Source organism: Camellia sinensis, chromosome 3 (genome assembly GCF_055761805.1).
Source record: "Camellia sinensis isolate YWXY chromosome 3, ASM5576180v1, whole genome shotgun sequence".
NCBI classification, from domain to species: Eukaryota; Viridiplantae; Streptophyta; class Magnoliopsida; order Ericales; family Theaceae; genus Camellia; species Camellia sinensis.
The window spans coordinates 221097501-221110578 of NC_138963.1; the positions used below are offsets into that span (position 1 = coordinate 221097501).

A 13078-nucleotide genomic window follows, 5' to 3' on the forward strand; every position below is an offset into this window, starting at 1 on the left:
TCCATGTTATCTGGTATGTTTGTAAAAAATTGGAGAAAAATAATTAGGATATTTGTTTCTTCATTATGTAAAGCATGCATTAGAGTCTTTTCTGTTTGCATATTCAGGGAGGAGGTTGGTCCTGATGCTGCTCGCAAATTCCTGGGACATACCCAGTGGCTTGTTAACTATTGGCTTTTGCAGAATGGTTTTAGCATTGGTATTGGAGACACAATTGCAGATGCCGCGACTATGGAGAAAATTAATGAAACTATTTCTAAAGCCAAGAGTGAGGTGAAAGATCTTATCAGGGCTGCCCAAGATAAGCAGTTGGAGGCTGAGCCTGGCCGGACAATGATGGAATCATTTGAGAACAGAGTGAATCAGGTGGAGGAATTATGTGAATGCTTTTTTTTTTGAAGGTCTTACGCCTGGTTGATTTTTTTAATACATGGTTTACCTGTTCAGGTGCTCAACAAGGCTCGTGATGATGCCGGAAGTAGCGCGCAGAAGAGCTTAGCAGAGAGTAACAATCTGAAGGCAATGGTCACAGCAGGGTCAAAAGGAAGTTTTATTAATATATCTCAGATGACTGCTTGTGTGGGGCAGCAAAATGTCGAGGGTAAGCGTATACCATATGGCTTCATAGATCGTACTCTTCCCCATTTCACGAAGGATGACTATGGACCTGAAAGTCGTGGGTTTGTGGAGAACTCTTACCTACGAGGTTTGACCCCTCAAGAGTTCTTTTTCCATGCTATGGGTGGTAGAGAAGGTTTGATTGATACGGCTGTCAAAACATCTGAGACTGGATACATCCAGAGGAGACTAGTGAAAGCTATGGAAGATATTATGGTCAAATATGATGGTACAGTTAGGAACTCATTGGGGGATGTTATACAGTTTCTATATGGGGAAGATGGTATGGATGCTGTTTGGATTGAATCGCAGAAGCTGGATTCTCTTAAAATGAAGAAGTCCGAGTTTGATAATGTTTTCAAATATGAGATTGATGATGGGAACTGGAACCCGAGCTACATGTTGCCGGAACATGTGGAGGATCTGAAAACTATCCGGGAGTTCCGCAATGTGTTTGATGCTGAAGTCCAGAAGCTTGAAGCAGATCGATTCCAGCTTGGAACAGAAATTGCTACAACTGGTGATAACACTTGGCCTATGCCTGTGAATCTCAAGCGGCTTATTTGGAATGCACAGAAGACATTTAAGGTTGACTTGAGAAGACCCTCTGATATGCATCCAATGGAGATTGTGGAAGCTGTTGATAAGCTTCAGGAGAGGCTGAAGGTTGTCCCTGGTGATGATTTGCTGAGCATGGAAGCACAGAAAAATGCCACCACATTCTTCAACATTCTTCTCCGTAGCACATTTTCCAGTAAGAGAGTGTTGAAAGAGTACAGGCTTACTCGTGAAGCATTTGAGTGGGTTATTGGTGAGATAGAATCACGATTTTTACAGTCACTTGTAGCACCTGGAGAAATGATTGGGTGTGTTGCTGCGCAGTCTATTGGTGAGCCTGCCACGCAGATGACCCTGAACACCTTTCACTATGCTGGTGTGAGTGCAAAAAATGTCACTCTGGGAGTTCCTCGGTTGAGAGAAATTATTAATGTGGCCAAAAAAATCAAAACCCCTTCTCTCTCTGTCTACTTGAAGCCTGAAGTTAGCAAGACAAAAGAAAGGGCCAAGAATGTCCAGTGTGCTCTTGAATACACTACTCTACGCAGTGTAACACAGGCTACTGAAGTGTGGTATGATCCAGACCCCATGAGCACAATCATAGAAGAGGACGTTGATTTTGTCAAGTCTTATTATGAAATGCCCGATGAAGAAATTTCCCCAGATAAAATTTCTCCGTGGTTACTCCGTATAGAGTTAAATCGTGAGATGATGGTTGATAAGAAGCTGAGTATGGCTGACATTGCAGAGAAGATCAATCTTGAGTTTGATGATGATTTGACCTGCATATTTAATGATGATAATGCTGAAAAATTGATTCTACGGATCCGTATCATGAATGATGAGGCTCCTAAAGGTGAGTTGCAGGATGAATCTGCAGAAGATGATGTTTTCCTGAAAAAGATTGAAAGTAACATGCTGACAGAAATGGCCCTTCGAGGTATCCCAGATATTAACAAGGTATTCATTAAATCAGGTAAAGTGAATAAATTCGATGAGAATGAAGGATTCAAGCCTGAGAATGAGTGGATGCTTGATACCGAAGGAGTCAATCTTTTGGCTGTTATATGCCATGATGATGTTGATGCTAGGAGAACAACTAGCAATCACTTGATTGAAGTAATTGAAGTTCTGGGAATCGAAGCAGTTCGTAGGTCCTTGCTGGATGAATTGCGAGTTGTCATATCTTTTGATGGATCATATGTAAATTACAGGCACCTGGCTATATTGTGCGACACCATGACATACCGAGGTCACTTGATGGCCATCACTCGCCATGGTATTAATCGGAATGACACTGGGCCGATGATGAGATGCTCATTTGAGGAAACAGTGGACATTCTTCTCGATGCTGCTGTATATGCTGAGACAGACTACCTGCGGGGTGTTACTGAAAATATTATGTTGGGTCAACTCGCACCCATTGGTACAGGGGATTGTGCCCTTCTTCTAAATGAGAAAATGTTGCAGCATGCTATCGATGTCCAGCTTCCTAGTTACATGGAGGGTTTGGACTTCGGCACAACACCTGGCCATTCGCCAATTACGGGAACCCCTTATCATGATGGGATGATGTCTCCTAATTACTTGCTAAGCCCAAATCTTCGTTTGTCACCCATTACAGATGCTCAATTTTCTCCTTATGTTGGTGGGATGGGCTTCTCTCCTGCATCATCTCCAGGGTACAGCCCATCTTCTCCAGGATATAGTCCTTCATCTCCCGGATATAGCCCGACGTCCCCCGGTTATAGCCCAACTTCCCCTGGATATAGCCCAACTTCACCTGGTTACAGTCCTACTTCCCCAACATATAGTCCAAGCTCTCCCGGTTACAGTCCAACAAGCCCCACGTATTCACCTACTAGTCCATCTTACTCCCCCACATCGCCCAGCTACAGTCCAACCTCACCCAGCTACAGTCCTACCTCTCCAAGTTACAGTCCAACTTCTCCCAGTTACAGCCCCACTTCTCCGGCTTATAGCCCCACTTCACCGGCATATAGCCCGACTTCTCCGGCATACAGCCCAACTTCACCATCTTACAGCCCAACCTCGCCATCTTACAGCCCCACCTCTCCATCATACAGCCCAACTTCACCATCCTACAGCCCAACCTCACCCTCTTATAGTCCAACTTCTCCATCATATAGTCCTACCTCCCCTGCCTATAGCCCAACTTCTCCTGGTTACAGTCCAACATCTCCAAGCTACAGTCCAACATCTCCTAGTTACAGCCCTACATCTCCAAGTTACAATCCTTCATCGGCAAAATACAGCCCATCCCTTGCTTATTCTCCTAGCAGTCCAAGACTGTCACCATCCAGTCCATACAGTCCATCATCGCCTAATTACAGGTAAGTGACAGTCACTTTACGTCTGAAGTTAAATTACCTGTTTTGCTTTGCCATACCTCCTATAGTTGATGTGCTTTATTTAGAGTCAAAAGCTTTTCGTGCAGTCTCCAAACACATGCCAGCTGAGTTGTGTGGTTCAATTATGGTCTTGACTGATGATCTTAGATGTGGTTTTTTTTTTAATTTTTAGTGTTGGGTTAAGTCTGATGTTGGAGTAGATTCTTTTACTTAATCTTTTATTTCATTGTTTAATCTGACTTATTTTTTTGCAGCCCAACGTCTCCATCATATTCACCAACGTCTCCATCCTACTCCCCCTCGAGTCCAACATACAGCCCTAGCAGGTAAATCTATCTGTTGATTCATGTGGCTTTGAAATTTTTATGCATATGCATATTTTTAATTTTTTTTTTTTAATGGATATTCAATGGCACCCCAGTTTTACAACTTGCAACTACCATCATAATTTTTTTTGTCATTCTACCTGGAGCATGATGCCCTAGCAAAGTATTTTACTCTTCCACTAAGAATTAAAACTTTATGGATTTGAGAAAACATTTGTCCAATACCATTGTTCTGTTACCGAATTTACTTTTGCTATTTAGTCTGAGATCATGGATTTGGGTAGGGATTTAGAAAGAAAATGAAAATGTGAGGTAAATGTGAATGAAATATAAGATAAATTTTTTCTCTATTTCTCACCTTTTCCTTTCTATTTACAAATTCCTACCCAAATCTATGACTCAAACACAGCCTTAGTAATCCCTTGCCACATTTTTTTCCCTTGCTCATCACTCTTTAGCCTCTCTGTGTGGGCAAATGACTTGCTTTTCCCACTCACTGTTGGCCTTTGAAGAACATTGAGAATTTGTTGAGGATACGTTTTTTTTTTTTGTTTCTTTGTAATATTTTTCTGAGAATGTTTTAGTTTGCCCTTCATGCTTGTGGTGTTATATTTTTACAAAGTTGAAATTCGAAAATATGGCTATTTCTTTATATGGGTAGGATTTCTATATCATGGGTTTATCTGCCATGTCATAATGCACCAGAGTAATAACTTGTACTTGATGATTAATCGAAAGTATGTTGTGGTGGTCATTTGTCTTCTTTTCTTTCTTTTTTTTTTTTTTTGCTATTTTTTTGTTATTTTTTGTTTTTGGTTGAAATTTCTCATGCTTGAAATTTCTCAGCCCTTACAACTCTGGTGCCAACCCAGATTATAGTCCAAGTTCACCACAGTACAGGTAGGGGAAACTCGGTCATTCAAAATCAGTTTTTATATTTTCAAATTCTTGTAGTTTGAAACATGTTGTTTTCTTATGCTTTGTCACAGTCCAAGTGTTGGGTATTCACCGAGTGCACCCGGATATTCACCATCATCTACCAGCCAGTACACTCCCCAGATGAGCAACAAGGACAATGGGAGTAAGCGCTAGCTAGATTGAAATCATCTTCGCAATCTTGGATCTCTCTGTAAGAGTTTGTAGTGACTCATGGGAGCAATCTTGGAAACTATCAGTGTGGTGATTCTTATTGTCGTTGACACAAGTTTTATTCTTGCTAGTTGTCCCCCTCATCGACATTGTGCAAGCTGATAACCTAAGTGAATGGACTAATGTATTTTTGTTCTAGTGTAAAGCATATGACAGTAATTTGCGCCAGCTACAAAGGGTTCTAGACATAAGTCATCTTCCTCTTTTTTTTTTAATATATATATTTTGTTATATAAATAATTGAAGTGTGTTTAGGAACGAATTTAACTCAAGCTCACAAGTGGGAGGTCCAACCGATGGACCAATTGATCTTCTAAAGCTCAAAAAAAAGGGAAAAAAAAAAGAAAAAAAAGGGTTAAAAGGGAGCAAATTATGAGGATTTCGTTGAATGTGAGGTGTATGGCGTTTTAATCAGCTCTTCAACAGATTTTTTTTTTAATTTTTTTACCGTCGTTGTAATCGATATTAAAATTTATTTTTAGGGACTTTTAGAGAGGATTTTGACTCTTTACTTTTCTTTTTCCTTTTATATTTTTTATTGAGTTTCCTGATGTGCTTGTTAAAGTGATTGAATATTCTCTATAAAAATATGTTACCATAAATAATTGGGTAATAATTTGAAACTTTTTAATAAATACTATTAGGGAAAAATAAAAATTTTTTGGTAGTGTTACATACACCAAGTGTGTTAACTATTAACCTCACTTATTATATAAATTATAAATATAAAAAATATCTTAAACTATATCACATTATCAATTGATACATTAATTGATACACTAATTGATACATAGTTATTCAAAATCAAAAAATTAGATATTCTATCAACTGTGAGTCAAGATTTTCTCCTTACACTTCATCCTTGCATTTCCTACTTGCAGGGCTATTGGGCCCACTTTTGGGCTCAATTTTGATCATTTGAACCGTTAATATTTTAAGATTTGTTTAGTATATCATATTTGTAAAAAATCAAGTTGATTGGATATCAGAAAGCATGTGTTCGGAAAACTGTTTGTTAAATCTTTAAAAAAAAAAAGTTTTTAGTTCGATTTTTCAGAATACATGTTTTTTGATATTCGATCAACTTGATATTTTACAGGTATGATATACTGAACAAATCTTAAAATATGAACGGTTCAAATTATTAAAATTAGGCCTAAAAATGAGCTTAAAAGTAGGCTCAATAGCCCTACAAGTAAGAAATGATGCAGGGAGGGATCCTTGCTCATCAACTGTACCTAAGAAATTTGTATGCAATAAATGTGTTTTGAAGAATGAGAGAGCATCTTGGCAGTTGGTTGGCATCATAAATTTCTAGTGTTTTGTGGGGCCGAAGAGGATGGAAGGTGCACCTCTGCCACTAATGGACACGTTTTGGTTGGTATGAGCCATATGTCGTTTTTGGGAGAATTATCTGACAATGATGATAGTTTAAAAAAAAATTATAAATTAATAATTTTTTTTATAATTTTAATTATTAATATTTTTTTTCTGTAAATATTTTTTGACTGACACGTCAAATCCCATCTTTTTTATGATAAAAAATAAAATTACATATAAAATAATAAAAATGAAATGAATGTCTATTTATAATTTCAAAAAATGCTTTTATCAGTCATATTCATTCCAATAAAGCAAACAGTAGTTTAGTTTAGTTGGGTTGGGTTGGTTTGTCTAAAAACCAAAAAGAATTAAACAGCCTAAATGTGTAAAAAGACAAAGCCCTGTTTGATGTTGTTTATTGAAATTATTTATATATTTTTATTTCAAAAATTTATGTCAATATGATTTGTATAACTTTTATTATAGTTAGGGTAAATTACACTTTGCATCTTACACTTTGTATTAAATCTCACTTTGGTCTCTGTACATAAAATTGTGACAGTCAACTTTTTACATTTTTTTTGTCAAATATCACTTTGGTCCTTACACGTGAAATCGTGACAATTAATTTCTTACATTTATTAAATTGTGACAATCAACTCCTTATACTTTTAGTCAAGTGTCAATGTCTCCTTTCTGTTGCTCCATCGTATAAGTATTTAACAAAAGTCAGTTATGTGATAAGCATATGACTACAAAATGAAGGTAAAAGAAGAAAATCACACAAATTTTCTATCTATACACATTTCACCCTAAAATTTACATCAAATTTTGATTGTATTAAGTTAAAATAAAATACAAATTGTGAAGGATTAAAGAGATGAAAAAAATTAAAATAATGAAGCTATGTTTTCCACATTAACAGTCTTCGATTTCTTTATTGTCTTTTTATTTATTTATTTATTTCAAAAGTTTTATTTCTTAACTTCTTCGTCCTAATTTTTAACATATGAACACGCATACACATATATATATTATAGCACTCTCACATGCTTATCGCGTAAGAGAAAGTGTATATTGGTGGAAAATAATAAATGATTTTTTCCTCTTACCCTCATTTCTATTAAAAACTTAAACAATAGAGTAATAGAATGGGCAATTTGACACTTGATTAGAAGTAAAGGGGTTGGCTGTCACGATTTTATGTATAGAGATAAAAATGATATTTGACCAAAAATGTAGGGGGTTGACTGTCACGATTTTATGTGTAAGGATTAAAGTGACATTTGGTGTGAAATATAAGAGTGTAAAATGTAATTTACCCTTACAGTTAATGGTGCAAAATAATAAAATTTTTTTTTTAAATTAATTGTTAAAAATAATGCTTTTTAAATTCTGACTTTTTATTATCAAATTTTTTGAAAAACTTTTTTAACCATAGTTGATTGTTTCACCAACCTGTCCTTGAGGTTAAAAGTTAATTTTTGACTTTTAATTTTATTTAAATTATATTACTTCTTTATTTTTTTGAATATTTAAAAAAAAATTAAAAAATAAATTCCAACTAACTTTTCAAAATAAGATTTTTATGTATTTCATAAATGCCCACAATGGTGTGCAATACGCGTTTGACCTTTCTTAAATCCAAGTCCACAAACAAATGTTGTCATTTAAATATTCTTCGTACTGAATTTTATACAGAATTTTTTCACTAAAATAATCTAATAACAAGATTATTCTAAATTAGTGGGGAAAAAAAAATTAAGAGAGCTCACAATTTTATATGATTTTACTTTTTGGAGGAATAAAATAATTTTTTTTTTTTGTATTTAGTTTTGCTATATTAATTTTTATTTATTTTTAAAATTTAAAAAACTGATTCTAAAATTAAAACCAAACATATTTTTATTTTAGAACGGAGGCCAGACAAATTTGGGAGAAGCCATGCAACATATAGACAAACAAAGGCATCCAAACATTATTTATTTTTTTGTTTTTTAGCATAAAGCAAAGGTATCCAAACATTAATAACATTAGCAATGCCTAATGATGCCGTTGAAATTAAGAGTAATTAAATTAGATGGGTATTTGTTTTGAAATAAATAACGGTGACTCAATCACATTATTTTTGTAAAAAAATAAATAAATCTGTATAATTGATTAATAATCATCTAAGGATTTCATTGTACAACTAACTAGGACACCACCATCTTAAAAAAAAAAAAAAAAAAAAAAAAACTAAATAGGATACAAAAATTTGAATCACAATAGTAAAATCTAGATTAGATTAGAGAGGCCAATGTTTGAATTTTGGTTTTGAATTAGCAAAGTTAATGCGTCAAAATCAAAGGAGATCATTACAAATTATGTCTTTTACCATACTTGGATGTTTTTGTTTTGACCTAGGTGGTGTCGACAATTTACACCCATTTATCAATTAGACGTATTCAATTGAAACCTTGATTCGCCCATTAACACTTACTCAAAAAACGTTTGAATTTGTCTAAGTTATAATAAATAAATTCAAATGCATTTTTTAAATAATTTGAATGAGTTGTATATGAATATTCATTTAAATCTAATAAAATAAAAATAATCTTTTTCACGATAACAAACTACGACCATTGTCGTTGTTGTCATGCGTCCACCTTGACCCCAACCCCACTTTGTTGCCACCATCGCCATTTTTATTATGCATTTGTTTCTATAGTCATTGTCGTTACTCTTTTACCATCACCTCTTCTACCATAACCACCACTACTATTGTCTCTGCCATGCCTTGCTTGACTTCTACCACCATGACCACTACTGCACTATCACCAATCTATTACCATCATCACCACTACAACAATTATCACCACTACTTCACTCCTCCCCCACCATTACCACTCCACCAACAACACCACTATCACCCCAACCTATTAAAAAAAATTGGGTAAATTACAAAGACAGCCCCTGAGATTTGCTAAAAGTACAGATCACCAATTGTGGTTTGTAAAATTACAAATACCCTCTTATTAAAAAATTTTATTTAACAGAATTAGCTAAAAAAATGAAATTCATAATTGTTCTCCTATATAATAATAAAATTACCTAAATTATTAATTGAAACATATATTCTAACATCATTAAAAATTATTAATTGACTTAATGATTTATTAATAAAAGAGGCGATTTGTTATGAAATTAGAAATCTCAAGAGATAGAATGTAATTTCCAGAACTACAGGAGACGATTCGTATTTTAATGAAATCTCAGGAGGTGTATTTGTAATTTACCCAAAAAAATTCAATAAACTAACAAATTGCTCAGGTCAATTTATTCAATCCGTATTTAATTCAACTTAATTAAATCTATTTATTAAATAGGCGAGCTTGAATTTGGTTATTTTAAAAAAATGCATAATTGATTTTAACCCATCCAGACTAATCCAAATCTACCCATTTTCCATCTTTATAAAAATTGAATTAATCAAAATTATAGAATAAAATAATATATAAGATAAATTGATTGTGTCGCATTATGTCACTGACAAAATCAACTAATCAGCACAACATACGTCATACTATTATGGTCGATCATTCCTACTTTTTCTAACAAGCCAAACACGATAATTGCGAGGGTAATCAGTGTCAACTTAATTTATAGGAATCAACCAATGAACCACTTTTATACGTGTAGTAATACTTACTACATAATAAAAATAAGTGACAAAACATGTCACAATTTGTTAAAATATTGGTCCTAATTAGCCAGCTGTTCATTTTAGCCCCTTGTTTTGAACTTGAATTCAATCTTAGCTTCGACGAAATCATGCATCAACCCATGCCACATTGAAGTCGGCGGAGCAATCAACGTTTGAGAGTTTGACCAAACACCTCTCTCTTTCTTGATATCTATCTATCTATCTATATATATATAGAGAGAGAGTGTAATACAAAGAAAGATCATTGAGAGAACAACAATGGAGAAACCAACAAAGTCAAAGAACAAGTTCTTGAAGTTTCTACCAAAAGCAGCTTCAGCTGTAAAGTTCCAAAGCCCTCCTTTTAGTCCAACAAAAGACAAGAGATGTTCAGACAGGCTCAAAACCCACATCGGAAAAGGCTTCTCCGGCCCAATCATATCCATAATTCCCGAAGAAGCTCGCCGGAAAACCAACAACTCACGCTTCGAAGAACCCCAAGAACAAGAACCCACTTCACCGAAAGTCTCGTGCATGGGCCAAATCAAACACAAAAACAAAAACAAGAACGAGAACAAGAACAAGACGAAGAAGAAGAAAGAGAAAAACGTGCCGATGCCTAAAGAATTTAAACCCGTTATGTCTACAAAGTCATCGACGTTTCCGAATGTTTTACCCGGTAGAAAGTCTGATTCTTCAGTTGCTGATAGGCCTAAGTTGCCTGATAGAGCGCCGAGTTTGAGTCAGATGAGGAGGTTCGCGAGCGGTCGTGATTCGAATACGAAATTCGATTGGACGGCTCAGATTATGCCGGTGGATGGAGATGATGACACCCGGGGTTATTATTCAGATGAAGAGAGTGAAGGTGAAGAAAGAGAGATCATAATTCCTTTCTCTGCACCGATACTCGGAGGTGGAAATGGAGATGGAGTAGGTTTGGAGAAAAGAAAAGAAATAAATCTATGGAAGAGAAGAACCATGGCTCAACCTAGGCCTCTTCAAGTTAATACCCTGGTCAGATCATGTTGATTAAGGTTTTCTTGAACCAGTTTTTAAGGTCAATTTAGTGTTTTGGTTTTTCTTGATTAAGGTTACTTTGAATCTAAAAACTGTAATTTCTTTTTTATTTTTATTTTTATGTTATGTTTAGATTTTGAATTTATAAAAGAAATTGTAGAGGAAAAGGATAATCTGTTTTCTTTTTCATCCATAATTTTTTTTCATAATTTAAAATCTAAATACAACTTTAGATTTGAAACTATCATTGTAAATGAGTTTATGAGATGAAAGATAGACATCCTTCTTGCATATCTAAATGCTAATATGCATTATTTTCTTGTTTAGTTTATTCCTTTTTATTATGTTTTGGGGTTTTTTTTAGATGAAATCTAACAATGTTAGGAATGGTAGGATTCGAGGGAATTTGACGGAATTGACATATAAAAACAAAATTTGATCTGTTTGGAGTGAATAGAATTTAAATGGGATTTAATTTGATAAGATTTGAAAGAAAGGGGGAAAAAATTCCCTTGAAATCTTATGAAAATAGTCGAATTTCATGGAATAAAAATTAATAAAATTTAATGTAATCCCATTACCTACATTATACCCTGCGTTTGTATAAGTTTCATACTAAGGGGTTGTTTGGAAAATGTTAAATTAGTGTACTTTTTGATTTTTTACAAAAAAATAAAAAATATAAATTGAGTTTGAAGTGATATGGTAGAGAGGTGATCTGACTTAAATAACATAATTGTGACCTAAATAGGATAATGTGTTAAAATAGTACATGCCAAACAACCACAAATAAAAATATTTAAATGGTTGGGTTATTACCGTCTTTAAAACAGTATGTGTTATCATGTTTAATTAAATTTGTACGGAATGGACACAATGCTTATGAATCAATAAAAAAATCTTGAAAAATATTTTTACAATTGTCATAAATTTCCAGAGAGATTAGTATAATACATCAACAACAACAAAAAAAAAAAAAAATCTCCTCAAATCTCATAAAAATGGTAGAATTCCATGGGAATGAGAATTAATAAAATTTTACCTGCACTTTGCTCTCTTTATATGAGTTCACACTTAATAGGGACATCACTATTTGTTGGCAATACATTTTACTTATTTTTTTTTTTTTTTTTTGTTGATTGTGACCTATTAATATAGTCAAGTTCAATTATGATCTGTCGATTGAAACTATAGACTATTTTTAAAGAAAAATATTAGCCACATTTGTTGTTGTTATTATTATTATTATTATTATTTCTGTCGACATGCATGCTGACGTGGTATGACAGACGTGGTATGACAGATGTATTAAGGACGTTGCATGACGTGACATGATGACATGTTAAATGGAGGGCTAAAAAATTAGCCATTGCATCTATTTGAAAGTTAGTTATGGAGATCAAAAAGTCAAGACCAAGTTAAGCATCAAATCTGCAAAGTTGTTACTATGAACATGAGATATGGATGATATTTAGCCTCCGTTTGGGAAGTGGGTTGGCTTTTTGGCTTTTTTGGCTATTTTAGCCTGGGCTAAAAAACTTAGTTTGGGAAGGGTTTTTTGGCTTTTTGGCTTTTTTGATTTTTTTTGTGAGAGAAGAGTGTAATGATTATGGGTTCTCCAACGGTAGTAGGCATTTTACCTATCTAAATATTACTATAAAGTATATATTTTATTTTGCCTATCAACTGTTTTATGTTTTTACTCCAACCATGCTCTTTATTTTAGCTATTTATCCAAATACTATTAATTTTATAGAATGCCACATCAACAACAAAGATGGAGGGAAATGATTCTAATGATTGAATATGTTTTGTCTAGCGTTGAAGGCTAGCTACATGTAGCTAGTGAATATGAGTTGAGCCAAAATGCCTAATCATATGCCTAGTGCATTGGAATTGAAAAAAGTGAATCACACTAGGCATTTTAACTAATAAGTATTATATGCCTAGTGCATTGAAGATGCTCTTAGATGTGATGTTTTGTTTGTTGTGGCTAAAATAGGCTATTTTGTCTTTTGTGGCTAAAATAG

General features: G+C 34.2%; 2 protein-coding genes across 5 annotated transcripts in view; both read left to right on the forward strand.

The window, feature by feature from the left end:
* Nucleotides 1-5260, forward strand: part of LOC114262815 (DNA-directed RNA polymerase II subunit RPB1) — a 9366-nt gene extending 4106 nt beyond the window's left edge. For 2 of the 4 annotated variants that reach the window (XM_028203230.2, XM_082922305.1), the window contains exons 9-14: nt 1-13; nt 108-366; nt 448-3530; nt 3803-3874; nt 4721-4774; nt 4864-5260. The exon at nt 1-13 is cut by the window's left edge and continues 274 nt beyond it. In XM_028203230.2, the coding sequence (XP_028059031.2) occupies nt 1-13; nt 108-366; nt 448-3530; nt 3803-3874; nt 4721-4774; nt 4864-4966 (3584 nt within the window). In that variant the 3' untranslated portion in view covers nt 4967-5260. The remainder of the gene's footprint in view (nt 14-107; nt 367-447; nt 3531-3802; nt 3875-4720; nt 4775-4863) is intronic. The other 2 variants (XM_028203232.2, XM_082922306.1) reach the window with 1 other exon arrangement.
* A 5007-nt stretch (nt 5261-10267) lies between these two features.
* LOC114262816 (uncharacterized protein At1g76070) lies at nt 10268-11339 on the forward strand. Its single transcript, XM_028203233.2, has one exon. The coding sequence runs from the start codon at nt 10311-10313 to the stop codon at nt 11058-11060; it is 750 nt and encodes a 249-aa protein (XP_028059034.2). The 5' UTR covers nt 10268-10310; the 3' UTR covers nt 11061-11339.
* Nucleotides 11340-13078: the final 1739 nt, after the last annotated feature.